At 37.3% G+C, this 14128-nt stretch overlaps 3 protein-coding genes across 4 annotated transcripts; 1 reads left to right on the forward strand and 2 right to left on the reverse strand.

The window, feature by feature from the left end:
• Positions 1-9: 9 nt before the first annotated feature.
• On the reverse strand, positions 10-3388 carry si:dkey-249d8.1. Of its 2 annotated transcripts, none has more exons than XM_043242064.1 (4): positions 2848-3388; positions 2122-2341; positions 1842-2037; positions 10-1241 (listed from the first exon to the last, which is right to left on the reverse strand). In XM_043242064.1, the coding sequence occupies exons 2-4, from the start codon at positions 2298-2300 to the stop codon at positions 477-479; spliced, it is 1140 nt and encodes a 379-aa protein (XP_043097999.1). In that variant the 5' UTR covers positions 2301-2341; positions 2848-3388; the 3' UTR covers positions 10-476. The 2 variants fall into 2 exon arrangements, with proteins under 2 accessions (XP_043097999.1, XP_043097998.1); XM_043242063.1 differs by having other exon boundaries at positions 2838-3388.
• Positions 3389-3567: 179 nt separating this feature from the next.
• On the forward strand, positions 3568-7192 carry ctsz (cathepsin Z). The gene is made up of 6 exons (XM_043242065.1): positions 3568-3860; positions 4870-5033; positions 5910-6089; positions 6182-6332; positions 6409-6574; positions 6650-7192. Exons 1-6 carry the CDS (start codon positions 3742-3744, stop codon positions 6773-6775), a joined length of 906 nt encoding a protein of 301 aa, XP_043098000.1. The 5' UTR covers positions 3568-3741; the 3' UTR covers positions 6776-7192.
• nelfcd (negative elongation factor complex member C/D) lies at positions 6956-12885 on the reverse strand. The gene is made up of 15 exons (XM_043242058.1): positions 12725-12885; positions 12063-12175; positions 11860-11969; positions 11137-11246; positions 10360-10467; positions 10135-10287; positions 9933-10063; positions 9685-9850; positions 9433-9567; positions 8985-9124; positions 8650-8764; positions 8447-8542; positions 8208-8348; positions 7968-8097; positions 6956-7829 (listed from the first exon to the last, which is right to left on the reverse strand). Exons 1-15 carry the CDS (start codon positions 12779-12781, stop codon positions 7795-7797), a joined length of 1740 nt encoding a protein of 579 aa, XP_043097993.1. The 5' UTR covers positions 12782-12885; the 3' UTR covers positions 6956-7794.
• Positions 12886-14128: the final 1243 nt, after the last annotated feature.

Raw genomic sequence — 14128 nt, forward strand, 5'->3', positions numbered from 1 at the left:
TTGTTCATGTTCATTTCCTCTGCTGTATGTCTTTAATTACTCAAATACAAGTTGTTACATAATACAAATCATCAAAATTTTAATGCAATAGAAAATAGCATTACAACTTCTCACCGCCGATAAACTTGCATGCTTTAAAATTAACATTAATTTTTACGGCATGTAATATCAGTAGCAGACTTTTGGGTAATCATAATCATTAATTATAGTTATTTGAATTAGACATTATTTGGAAATACATTTAAACCATTTATTTTTCCAATAAACATACATCTAAGGTTTATGTTATCTTATTCTAGAACTAATGGATGATAATGACAATGTAACAATTAAAGATAGATGTGTGTATACATGTGCATCGATATCATAAATAAAACAATATTATTTCAATGTTAAAGTATTAACATCCTGATAGTCCTTGTTACAACAATAATAATAAATTAATAGTTAATTAGTATGATTTTCTATGATCAGAGTCAGTCAGGAGATTTTCTTTTTCTCACTTGTGAATTAAACAGAATGCCGTAATCCGGGGGTGAATAAAACTTGGATTCTTCCCCGTGTTCCACTTTACCAGGAAGCTCATCTTCAGGTGTGATTTCAGTCTTCTGAGTAACATCTTCCATCTTTACAATGACGTCCTTGTGCATTGTAATCTGCATGGCTGGCAAAGCAATGAAGCTCTTAATGATGTCCTTTTGTGATGCCGTGGGATGGACTGTGACCGCTGACCTTATGACCTCGTCTTCAATCTTTGCTTTCATAACATCTCCAGTTTCTCGTTTAAGATCCAGATGACCACTAAAGTGCATTATGATGGCAGTGCTTTTATAATGTGTGTTGCATGAGATGCAATATAGAGTTGGGCTTGACAGCGCCATGCTCTTCATCTTATGTTTACAAGGACAAATTAAGACATTTTTAATGTTTGCGCCAATGATGTCACATTTGATCGTTTCTGCCGGCACTTGAGCAGCAACCGCTGTATCTTGAGATGGGATGCTGACGATGTGTGTGTCTTTGGTCGTTGATAGGGATGTTTTGCCCCTGATCTCTCTCACAGAGATGTGTGTGATGTTGTACCACTCACCGACAGTAATGCTGTGCTCACACCAGACCGTTAGACTCGTGCAGCTTGTGGTATCTGCTACAGCATATTCAGTTCTTAAAAGATTCTGCCCGTCCCATACTTCACCTTTTCTCCTCTGCACCTCCTGGATAATTTTCACATTGATGTTGACCTATGCAATAAAATAAACAGAAGCATTTATTTTATTGCCTTTTTTTGGACAGGACAGTTAAAATGTCCAGATATTGTAGTAGAGTATATACAAATAAATAAAATAAAATAATGGCAACTAGAGAAAACAACTCTGTACCTTTAGTAGTTTTACAGTAGTCTTTTATAATTAAGTCTTAGCAAAGCAGGTTGGTATTTGTTATTAATAAATAGAAAACATGTCTGCCAACTAAAAAAACCTACATGTATATATTTATAGTCTTATATTTTCTATTATATATATATATATATATATATATATATATATATATATATATATATATATATATATATATATATATATATATATGCATTCTTAAATGCATGTGTTTGTGTTCATATATACATAATAAATACTTTATACACACATATTATATATATACACACATATTATATATATATATATATATATATATATATATATATATATATATATATATATGTGTGTGTGTGTGTGTGTGTGTGTGTGTGTGTGTGTGTGTGTGTGTGTGTGTGTGTGTATATATATGCATTCAACTGTAATATATAACACTTAGTGATATATCTATTCTAAACGGCCCACCCTGCTGGGTTTTGTGTGCATGTCAAGGAGTTCAGAGAGCTGCACAGCTTGTGGTCCTGCAGAAAAGCTGTCGTTAAAAGCCTGTCGGAGGTCGCGAGCGCAGGACATTTTGGAGCTGTGAGTGTAGAAGACGTCCATTTTTCTGCTGGACTCCGTGGACGGCTGTAAAACCACGTCCTCTAGCGTAACCAGACTCCTACGAAAGGATTTGATAGCTTAGTCACACATTTACAACACACGATAAACCATGTTATATCAAGATACCGTTACGAAGACTCGCCTGGTCTTTTCCGCTCTGTGAAAGCGCACGTGATCTTCAGGTCTGAAGACCACGACTTTGCTTTTTCCACCTTCATGTTGAAGAACGGCGTCGAAATATACGTCTTTCACGGGGCTCACGTCGCAGAGAAACCCTTCGACTCGTTTCCTTAGCTTTTTGGCTGGACTTTCTTCTGCCATGTCTGGTCATACGGGTAACTTTAGCAGCTGTTAACTTCCTTCTTCAAGCAGACGACACGTGAACGAACAGCAAACAACTTCTCAGCTTGACCATACGTTGTCACATAATGTTCAAAATCGAGCAAAACTAATTTAATTCTACTTTTTTAGTCCTCACCAAAAATTAAAACCTGTTCATCTCTTTATCACTGTTACTGGAAACACAAACATGCCTGCAAACACACTGATATATATATATATATATATATATATATATATATATATATATATATATATATATATATATATATATATATATATATATATAATCAATTTTAGCTAGGCCTAATAAAAACATGAACAATATCATGCAACTGGTGATCTTTACAGTACAATCATGGTATTGTTTGTGCTGTACTGCAACATGCAACCCATGAAACCAAACACATCTCAGATCAACCCATTTGTTTCACTGAAAACAGCAAGGCTTCAGCTGGTGGAACAGATTCAATACAAGTACTACTGATCATGTAAAAGAATGAGAGAGAACATGCTTACCTGTACTCACCTCTTATACAGCAATGAACATTAAGACTGGACTTTGCCCATCAAATGAAAGGCAAGCATGCATTATGTAACACTATCATCTATTTTTGGACCGGGGCTGTTAATGTTGACTGTTTAACTAAAACTTGTTTTTCGTTAATTGAAATTAAACTGAAATTAAAGAAAATACAATTATCACATAAAAATAAAAAAATAAATAAAATCAGAAACTGGCAACTATCCAAAATAAAATAGCTTGAAGCTTTAGTTTTAAAAATTAAACAAAACAAATAAAATATTAATAAATAAATAAATAAAACTGAAATAATTAATTATCCCATTTTTTCCCAGATTTTTTTTTTCTTTTTCAGCCTTTTTTGGACAACTGTTAATTGACCTATTTTTATACCAATGCTGTTACTGTTGGCTGTTTAACTAAAACTTGTTTTTCGTTATTAAAGAAAATGAAAGAAAATACAGATATCACGTTAAAATAAAAATAAATTAATTAAATTAGAAAATAAAATAAAATAGCCTTTTTGGCAAAAAAAAAAAAGAAAGAAAAAAACAATACACATTAATATGTAATTAAATTAAATAAAACAATTATTAATTAAAAACACACAATGGGAAATTACTGTTTACCCAGATCTGTTTACGGACACTGAAGTAGATTATGAAAACGAAATTCCGCGTCTGGGTACCCTTAGATATGTTTGTGACAACTTCCGTGTATGACAACAAGCCCCGGTCTCATGTAATGTACCAGAAAACGTCTGACAAAGGGGGGAAAATGTTAGAAAATGGCCAATAAGAGAGTTAGTTTCGATGTTTTCTCCACGCCTTCGGGCAGACACGAGGAATAAAACCGCAGTGCAGACTGGTGTGATGATCATATGACCGCCTGAGATTCAACATGGCTCGCGTGCTGCTCTTTTATCTCTTCACTCTGTCTGGTGTTTTCGCCGGACGCTATTTTAACGAGAAAGCGACCTGCTACAGACCCCAGCCTGAGAGAAACCTACGAGGAGTCAAGTAGGTCAAACTATCTTTTTTTTTCCTGCACTTCGTGACACTCAAATTATACATAAACATTTGTACGTAACGTTACGTTTACCTGAGTAGTCCGTGAAACGCGAGTCTAGGGCCGTGTCTCAAATCTCGACGCCTCAGACAGCAGAGAGTGCAAGACGTTTCTTCAGGCTAAAAATCTGCCTAGGCAGTTACTTCTGGGTTTTACTAGTAGGTTTTAATAGGTTAGCTTTTAACTTTTACGTTTGTAAGCAAAAATACATGTTAATGTCATGCTAAAAAATATGCAAATAATATTTGTAGGTTATTTCCTGTACCGTCGTGTATGCTAATATATTTCCTGTCATTTTATTTACAGTTAGTTCGTGTAACATTGTATTTTGGTGCCTGTTAGACTAAGCTGAGCTTTGGAACATTTTAATGATATATATATATATATATATATATATATATATATATATATATATATATATATATATATATATATATATATATATTTACTTATTTTAATGAACTATGTGCGGAATAATAGAATTTTGCCAAAATGCGCAGTACTGAACACACCATACAGTATCCCACAATGCAATGCACGCAAATTGACTTTCAATTTCCAGTCTAATGCATCAATCATTTTTTTTCCTATTATTTGGTCGTCTCGTTTTAATTTTTTGGCTCCGTTGTCGCCCAGTGTATTACAGGCGACTCACGTCATGGCAATTCGGCACATGAAATTATTAAGAGAAAAACACAGCAGAGTGGTGAAAAGGTAGCCATCATGAGAGCGTTTGACACCTGCTTCATTTATGATTATAATTGTCATGCCCTCAAGGCTCGTTTCCCATTTTTGGTTGTTAACTGAAGAGCAGATGGCCTGTGCATGGGTTATTTGCTGGAGATTCTTCGTGGCCTCTTGCTGCTTGCTTTTGAATGCCTTTTCTGTGTTATTGTGGTTAGTGAAGAAGGAGCTGGCTTAATGGCGTACAGTTAAATAACTTTTTCGTGTGTTCTTCAGGACTGGACCGCGTCCTTATGAATATATGAATTTAAAAGAGCTCCCCAAAGCATGGGACTGGAGAAACATCGACGGCGTCAACTACGTCAGTGCCACACGAAACCAACACATACCACAATACTGCGGCTCCTGCTGGGCGCACGGAAGTACTAGTGCTATGGCAGGTGAAGGAAAATCTCCATAAGTCCAAGCTTTTTTCTTTTCCTTTTATTTGCTTTTGTGATTCATACCAAACGCACACCAAAAAAATGTGTCCTGGCTGGTTTTTCCCATACATTTCTGGTAAATATTTACATGTTCTGTGGGGAAAAGTAATCATGAGATTCACATGGGGGTGAGTAATTGAACTTGTTTTTGTGAAGCTTGCATTTTCACGAGGAAGCACAGAACACCACCGGCCTTCTTGTAGCCTCTCACGGGGTAGTTTAATTATTAAAAATGCAATGGCCTGGGTCTGTCACATGATGTTATGCGTATGCCATCTGACACTTGCGAACTACCAGACTATCATCTGATGTGCAGTTATGACTTGAAGGTGTTTTCCTGATCTCTACAAGTTTGTACATGTTTTAAGTTTAGCCACCTTAACATATCAGCGCACTTGTCACTTCCTCCTCTTACTAAAACCTTACCGACATTTTCCACAAAGTAAAAAAAAAAGAAAAAAATACTATAACAATGTTATTACATTAATTTACAGTGCCATAAATAGTAATTATAAATGCATCAGAATGCTTATGACTTTGTTGATTGTCTAACAATTAAAATCATCAGTGTCCTATTTTGTATTTGTTTTGTTTTCAGTTATTTTGACCACTTGATCTTAATATTTTCTGAATTTTTTTTGCTAATGCTTGATTTAAAAAAAATTAGTGATGTCTAAATAAATAATAAATACAATTAATTAAAAATAAAATATGTAATTGTTTCAATTTAATGCTTGACCTTGATATTCAGTATTTTCTAATAGTGCAGCGCATCTTTTTGTTGTAAAAGGAAAAAAAGTTATCAGCCTATGTAACTGATTTTTATTGTCGTAGATCGTATCAACATCAAGCGGAAAGCAGCATGGCCATCTGCCTATCTCTCTGTCCAGAATGTGATTGACTGTGGCAACGCAGGCTCCTGCGGCGGTGGAGATCATTCTGGTGTCTGGGAATACGCACACAGTAAAGGCATTCCTGATGAAACATGCAACAACTATCAAGCCAAAGATCAGGGTAAGAAAGTAGTTTGGTTGGGCGTCTGCTGTTTTGCTTATCTGAACATTCGTATGGCATTTGTTCGATTTCTGGGTTTTTTTTCCCCCCAGACTGTAACACCTTTAATCAGTGTGGAACCTGCACAACCTTTGGCGTGTGTAACGTAGTAAAGAACTACACTCTCTGGAAAGTCGGAGACTATGGATCAGTCAACGGGCTCGAAAAGATGAAGGCTGAGCTCTATTCCGGGGGACCCATCAGGTATACAGCATGTGGCATGCAAAAGGTTCCATCTTATTTTTGACCAACCCTGATTATTAACCCTTTGCATTTGTAGTTGTGGGATCATGGCAACGGACAAGCTGGATGCATACACCGGTGGTGTGTACTCCGAATATGTGCAGGATCCCTACATTAACCACATTGTATCTGTAGCTGGTTGGGGCGTTGATGAGAATGGAGTGGAGTACTGGGTCGTCCGTAATTCTTGGGGAGAGCCATGGGTAAGTAGAACCTGACAGTTGCTCTAGAGTGACCCCATGAACAAATGGAGATGTTGACTGACTCTTGTTATACAGGGAGAGAAAGGCTGGCTCAGAATAGTCACCAGTGCATACAAAGGTGGCAGTGGGAGCCAGTACAACCTCGCCATCGAAGAGGACTGCATGTACGGAGACCCCATCCTACCCAAAAACTACCCATGATTTCCCTCACCGGAGAAAAGAGCCTTAGATTTGCCAAAAATGATTTCTTGATGCTGCCCGAAATCAGTTGCAGAGGATTTGTTTTAATCTCAGGAATTTCTGTAATTTTGCATTTGGTGGCCTCATTTTTTATGGTTTTCTACAATACCTAATGAGCAAAAAGGGAAAAGTAGTCCACCCTTTTTTTTTTTTTTTTTTTTTAATACATTTTCTTTTTTAGACCGTTTTAAATAGACCGAACTCAAGCCAAATAGTCATCTAATGATCTTGTGCACTGAAAAGGTTTTAGGGTTTGCTGTGTTGTATTAAAAGCAAAAGTACATAGTTTGCTACTTTTTTGATTTTGCTTTTAATGCATCTGTCAAACCAGATCAGTTTAATCGATGCACTCTTTAATAAATGTCTTATCAAGTTCTATTTCTGGTCAATCTGTTGTGGGTATATTTAGTAAATTGCTTTAATTTAGACTAAATTGAGTGGAATAGTCTAAACTGTGTCTTTGTACACTATTGTATTCAGCTCTAACAGCCAAGCAATTATTATAACAAATGCTTTGGATCTTTGATTTAAAGACTACATCAGATAAGAAACTCAAGTTGCAAAGGCCACTTTTTTTTTCTTTTTTTAAAATAAGTTTGGAAATATAAAAAACATATACAGCAGTAAAGTTGTCTCTTAATGTAACATATATATTTACATTAAATTGGCATGTACATTGGCTGAAGACTAAAGCCTCTAAAGAAACTTCATCAGTTTATCTGACCAAATATTTAGTGACTTTAGAAATGATGACGCTATAAACTTTAGTACAACTTTTTTTTTTTTTAAAAATTATTACAATATACAAAAAAGAAAACCAACGTCAGATTATTTCGAAGCAAAGTACCTCAAAAACACTTTCAAAGTTCAACACTCATGTCAATATTTTCGGTGGAAAGGTCAACACAGTATATACACTGAAATTGTCTCTCTGTCCCTATGATCCTTCCACTTCTCAAACATCCCACTAATTCCAAAGGTTAATTCATCATGATGAAGTTGGATTTGCAGTGAGCTATAATGTAAAATTAGAGATTAATAACCAAGTGCTACAAACGTAAATCCACATGGTTGCTCTAGATTTATTTAAAAAGATGCCATTTTAAAGAAACTACATTACATCAAGCATATTTTAAATTTAGAAACAACTCACCAATGAACTCAGCAACAGGGTCATGTTCTCCCTCGGTGCGGATGGTTCCAGCTATGCTGTCGTTTTCTAGGATGGGCAAAAACAGCTGGACAAAGTCTGAGGTGTATGGAGGTGTTATCACGTCTAGAACCTGTCCGAAATGAAATGGGGATGAGAAAACAAACCTCGGATTCAATACTGATACTGATGTACAAAGAAACGCTAATCAATCAAAGCTCAAAACCAAGATCTAACCCTCACCTCCGTAACAAAGTATCTGATGAGTGAAATATCTGTGTTAAGCTTCTCAAGACATTTACGGATGTAGCCGACCACTGGAAGAACATAACCTCTACTCAACAGGTGAACCATACGGTCCAGTAAGGTCTTCTTGAGCTCCAGCTGAAAAAAAAAAAAAAATCAATGGCAGAATTAACTTGAACACTGGAGAAGCAACTAGAAATGAGCTGATTTTTCAAACCTCACAAAGGTTTACCAACCTGCTCCATGACATCGAGCTGCGAGTGCTCGGTCTCAAACAGTTTGATGAGCAACTGTAACACCTGGGGATGAAGAAGCTGATGGCATGTGCTGATCTGAGAAATAAAAACAACGTTAATGATTAAACTAGGCTGAATCAGAACCTTCATAACAATGGTTTGGGTATTGACCAGCTCGTACTCTGCAGGTGTATTTAATTTACCTCATCCAGTAGCGCTAGATGGACAGGAGTGTGGTCTGTCTGTAGCTGGAAGTAACGAGGCTCAGACACCGTCCAGTCGACCCACTTCAGCACTCCCATCGCCACCACTGGAAACCTGCCATACAAATCCAGAAATACCAAGCGTATAATCATACAAGACACTACCATTCAAAAGGTCAGTAGTTAAAAACAAATTAACATTTGTATCCGCTAAGGATGGTCAAAAACCGACAATGAAGACATTTAGAATGTTACAAAAGATTTCAAATAAATGCAGTTCTTTTGAACTTTCTACTAAATGAATCCTTAAAAAGATACGATCTGTTTATTCATACCTTATGCACTGGTATAATGTGCTGAGTTCTGCTACTAGCTCAGTAGCTCCCTTGTTCTCATTGCAGCAGAGATTATGAACCGTCTCGATAGCCTTTGAGGTCGACTTCAGCTCATCTTTATTTATATTCACACGCTTGTTCTAGAAATAAGTAACATTCACCAACAATAATATTTACTAGTAATAGTGTAGTGTAGAAATATGCATTTTGTTATATAAAGGCCCGGTTTCACAGACATGGCTCGGCCTAAACCAGTATTGGGCCACAGTTCAATTAGGACATTTAAGTAATTTTTATAAACGCGTCTTAGAAAAAAGCATTACTGGTGTGCATCGTAAGACAAAACTGTTTCAAGATCGGTCGGTGCAGGTGCATTTAGTCTAGGACCTGGCTTAAGCCTTGTTTGTGAACCCGGGGATAATGTGTTAGGTGAGTATTTAATATGCACCTTTTTCCAAGTTTCCACAACACTAGCAGCATACGCTAATATGTGGATGTATTTGTGCTTGTGGTCTTGGTTGATTTTAGCTCCGGGTTTAAATAGCGACTGCATGAACAGATCCAAAAAGGCAGGAACTCGGATCTACACAGAGAAAGAAGCAGTTCAGGTCAGTTTAGTCAATAGTTTTCTGTAGCTATATACATACACTGTCAGGTCATTCATGATGTAGATGGGTTTGATCGTAAAGTAGATTCTGACCAGCTCTACAGGAGGTGGATCCATGCTACTGAACATCTTGAACAGGACCGTGATGTCTGCTGGGTTTAGAGCCCCTTTGGACAGCATGGCACCGAGAGCCTGGCATGCGCGTGGATATGCAGCGGCTGTGCCTAGCGCTAATGTGATCTGACTGGCATCATGTCCCCTAAATGCAGCAAAACATAGTCGTTATTAATTATCAGATCAATAAGGCAGATCAAACAACTTGGAGAGTCACACAAAAGCACCTCTCGTGGGCGTATTTCTGTACTTCCTGCCCAATTCGCCGCATTGCTGAGCCGCCCTGCTCCTCCTGAGCGAGGATGGACATCATGGCTTGAGCAAACAAGTATGTGTGCTCACCGTGACACACCATCTTCTGCTCAAAACACACACGAGAATGAGATCTGATTGTAAAAACACGATCGTAAACGAGTAAAAGATGCTCACCGCAAATTCAGGGAGATTTTTCTCCAGGTTCTGTTCTCCTCCGTCCAGCAGAGTGGCGAGAGAGGTTCGTAGGACTCTGGAGAAAACCTCCAACTGTTGACAGGCTGTGGACACGCTTGTGATCTCTCCTTGGTATCCTGCATCTGAAATCAACTACAGACAACATATGCAATCAATAAACGTGTTGTAGCAGCAATATGAACATCTTAGCCCAATTTTTGTTACCTTGACAGTGAAGTTGAGCATCAGGCAGTCTGGATGAGCCTCAGCTAGTTTGTAGAATAGATCTCTCCATGTTGTGTGTGCTATCATCTGTTCCAGCCACGCGGGTGTCTGAAAAGAGATAACCATTAAGCTCATTAACATGATAAAGTCAAACAGAAGTACTGCCGTGTCAAACATTGTGATTTTACACATAGACATGTTAATGTGTGTTTTAGATCTTGACAAAATAGAGAAGGTGAAATTAATACTTCTGACTACTGTTTTTGGAAATAACTAATAAGTACAGTCACTACAATATTTTTGCAACACAAATTATATATTTATAAATACCATAAAACATTTTTTTTTTAAAGATGAAAAGGAATAATAAATAAAAAAAACTTCTGAAGCTTCTTAAATCTTCCTAAAATGAAGTATAAACGTATTATTACAATAAACGATGAAAAAGCAACAAGTGTAGAAACTTTATTATTCATCGAAGGGAAAAAATATATACATAAATTACATTTAACACATATACAGGTGCTGGTGATATAATTTTTGGGGGGTTATATATTTGGGGTTTTCATTAGTTGTCAGTTATAATCATCAACATAAATATTTTAAATATATCAGTCTGTGTGTAATGAATGAATATGATATACCAGTTTCACTTTTTGAATGGAATTAGTGAAATAAATCAACTTTTTGATGATATTATATAAATTATAAATTAAATTACCAGTACCTGTGTGTGTGTGTGTGTGTGTGTGTGTGTGTGTGTGTGTATAAACTCACCTCTCCCTCAACAGTGAAAATAGAATCTGCTTTCTGAGGGTCAAAGTGTTTGATTAAGAGAGACTTTAAATGATTCTCTACGCGTTCCTGCACCTGCGCGGGCTCAACACCTGCAAAGGAGAAACACGAAATTATTCGGGGTTTTTTTAATTAATTAATAAATAATAATAATAAAAATAATCATTGTCCAGTTCACGTTTTTACATAGAGTTTTAGATAAAATTGTTAGTTTTTTTGTTTGGTTTTTTATTTTATCTCTCGCCTTTTGCAATAAATAGCACCTCTGTAACCATGGTGACACGCGAGCGCATGAGATCGTCCTTTAATCAATCCACGGCGGCTTTTGTTTCTGTTTTCGAGCCTGACCAGAGCTGCTCCGGTGGACGAAAGCGACTGGACTTAAAACCTTCAGATGGCACAGCTGATATCTAACGTTACGTCTCTGTAAGTTACAGAAAACCACACACACACACTCTTTCGCACTATAATGCCACGACTTGACAGACAGCTAGTTAACTCGCTCTAGTTTAGCTGCTAATGCGTACTAGCCGTCCATTACCGATAACGATATCTGTGAGCGATATCAAATACAGTTTCCACTCTCCTTATACTTTGCGAACGTGACCGTTATTACAAACTCAAGACAGACGACCGTTACGAAGCGAGAGAAAATTCAAATAGAAGCGCGTTTACGCAGGACGTGTGGGTAGCGTATCGACTGACCCATCTGAATGAGCCACTCCGCCAGAAGATTGACCGTCTGTGCAACAGCAGAGTAGTTCTCTGACAGCAGCTGGATGACATGCTCGGGGGAACCGCCTGCCTGGAAATACCTGCGGAGACAGCACACACAAAATCACCGACGTTTCCACGAATCACCTTCCCTTCGGTATCTACGGTATCCTCTCTCCGTTCGGGTGACTTACGTTTTCAGGGTGTTAAACACGGTGGGCTCCATGATATAATCCCTGCTGGAGAATTTCTGCAGGCACTCCTCCTGAACTTTTCCGTCAGCCTCAGCATCGGCGTATCCATCCTCCTTGGACGACAGAAAGGGGGGAAAAAAAGTCAAGCAGTCCTTTAAGTGGCTAATCGGAGGCTAGATTCAAGTACGATGTTATTTGTGTATATTGCAATCTAATTAACAACCCGTGTGTTTATCGACATTATTTACGTATTTGAGTCGTGTGAAGACCGATGAGCTGACCAGAACAGCTCCGATTGTCAAAAGTGAATGGATTTAAAACCTTCAGATTGCACAGCTAGTCTCTGTCAGTTACAGGAAACCACATATGGCAGTTTTTATTTTTATTTTTTTTTTTTTAACATGGCACGAGTCCATATTTGTGTTCATGTCTGCACAATCATATTTTTTTTTGCATATATTCCACGTTATTATTTTAACCGCCCCGGAGTTTCATATAAATAACACGGTGTGCGGATATGGTACCACGGCAGTACTGTTTTGCAAAGATTAATGATAATCAAAGCAACACCTAGTTTCAAATTTGCAGCTAGTAAATCAGATTATAATTTCATGATCTCTGCGTCTGTGGTGTGGTTTCAGCTCAACTGTGGTTTACTTTACCATGTTGCCGTCCTGTCCCTCCCATTCTCCAGCATTGCTGTAGTATTCTTCGTCCATTGAGAGAAATAACCGAATTTCTTTAATCTAGAAAAGCGACTGTTTACAAAAAACGTACGGGAACACCGACCGGCGCGCGAATAATACGTCACTCGATGACGGAATAGAGCGCTTCCTTCTGGACTGGAGATGGCGATAGACATTTTAACGAACTTTTTTAGATGACACACTGGGATAATGCGGCTAGAATTACCGTAAATATAAATAATAATCCCGTTTTGTTCTCAAATGTGCATTTAAGTGTCAAACGATATGTAATTGTTGTAATTATTCAAATCCGCTGTTGAAACGGCTTTGTCACGTGATACCTGACACTTTTCTCAACGCTGTACCAAAGACTACAGAAATACACCTTAGTTGACCATAGACTGTTTGTACCGATCAAGGTCAGTTTTTATTACTGGTTAAATAATTTCTAAATATATAGAGAGATATATAGGCAGATTTCTACGGAGTTACACTGATTATACTTACCTATATAATTGTACCTAATAACACAAAAAATAAAAATCCTCCCTTACGACCGCTTCTGTATTCCGCGTGCCTGGCCGTCAAGCGCCCCCTGGAGGAAAACAGCTCCGTGTCCCGTAAGAAAAAGTTGTTTGCTAGAGAAGCGTGCCGCCCAATGGGAGCGCTGTAAACTCCAAAACTGTCAGAAGAGCCATTTTGAGCAGCGTTGAAACCATCCTGGTCACACAAATCTGGCAACTTTATCCAAAAGTCAGGTTTAGATCCAGATATTGTACGCACTCTGTACATCTGATGCTGAAAAACATGAATACATTATATACCATTTTTAAAAACATAGCTCAGACTAAGGTATTAATTAAACGAGCTTTTAAAAACGTGTTTTTTCCCCTAAAGAATATTAGGAAATAATATATTGGTCTTTTATGCAGTTTCTCCTATATCAGATGTAGTCGCTATTTGTCCAGCAGATGGCAATGAATGTGAGTGTATTGAGAAACACATCCAGTCCAGTAGGTGTCCCTGCAGCTCATGGGAAGTTGAGAGTGACCAACACTAAATAAACCCTACAAAAATAAAAATGTTCAGTGTCTTAGATCTAATATACCATGAGAAACAAAACCAGCCTTCTGTGATGATACCATATAGAAACATTGAACTGAAGATATGCCTAGGGTTATTATGTTTTAATAATAGTAAATACAATTATTATGTTGTGGCTAAGACCTGCAGAAGCAGTTCCTTATCTTCATCCGAGGATAATTTTGTTCCCGTTAGATATCACTTTTGTTTTTATAAAAAAAAATATGCTCAGGGAAATTAAACATTCTGTAAAATGTAAATATATATAATCTAAATAACAGTGGGTTGTATTTGCCT

The sequence above is a fragment of the Puntigrus tetrazona genome, chromosome 6, assembly GCF_018831695.1.
Source record: "Puntigrus tetrazona isolate hp1 chromosome 6, ASM1883169v1, whole genome shotgun sequence".
Taxonomy (NCBI): domain Eukaryota; kingdom Metazoa; phylum Chordata; class Actinopteri; order Cypriniformes; family Cyprinidae; genus Puntigrus; species Puntigrus tetrazona.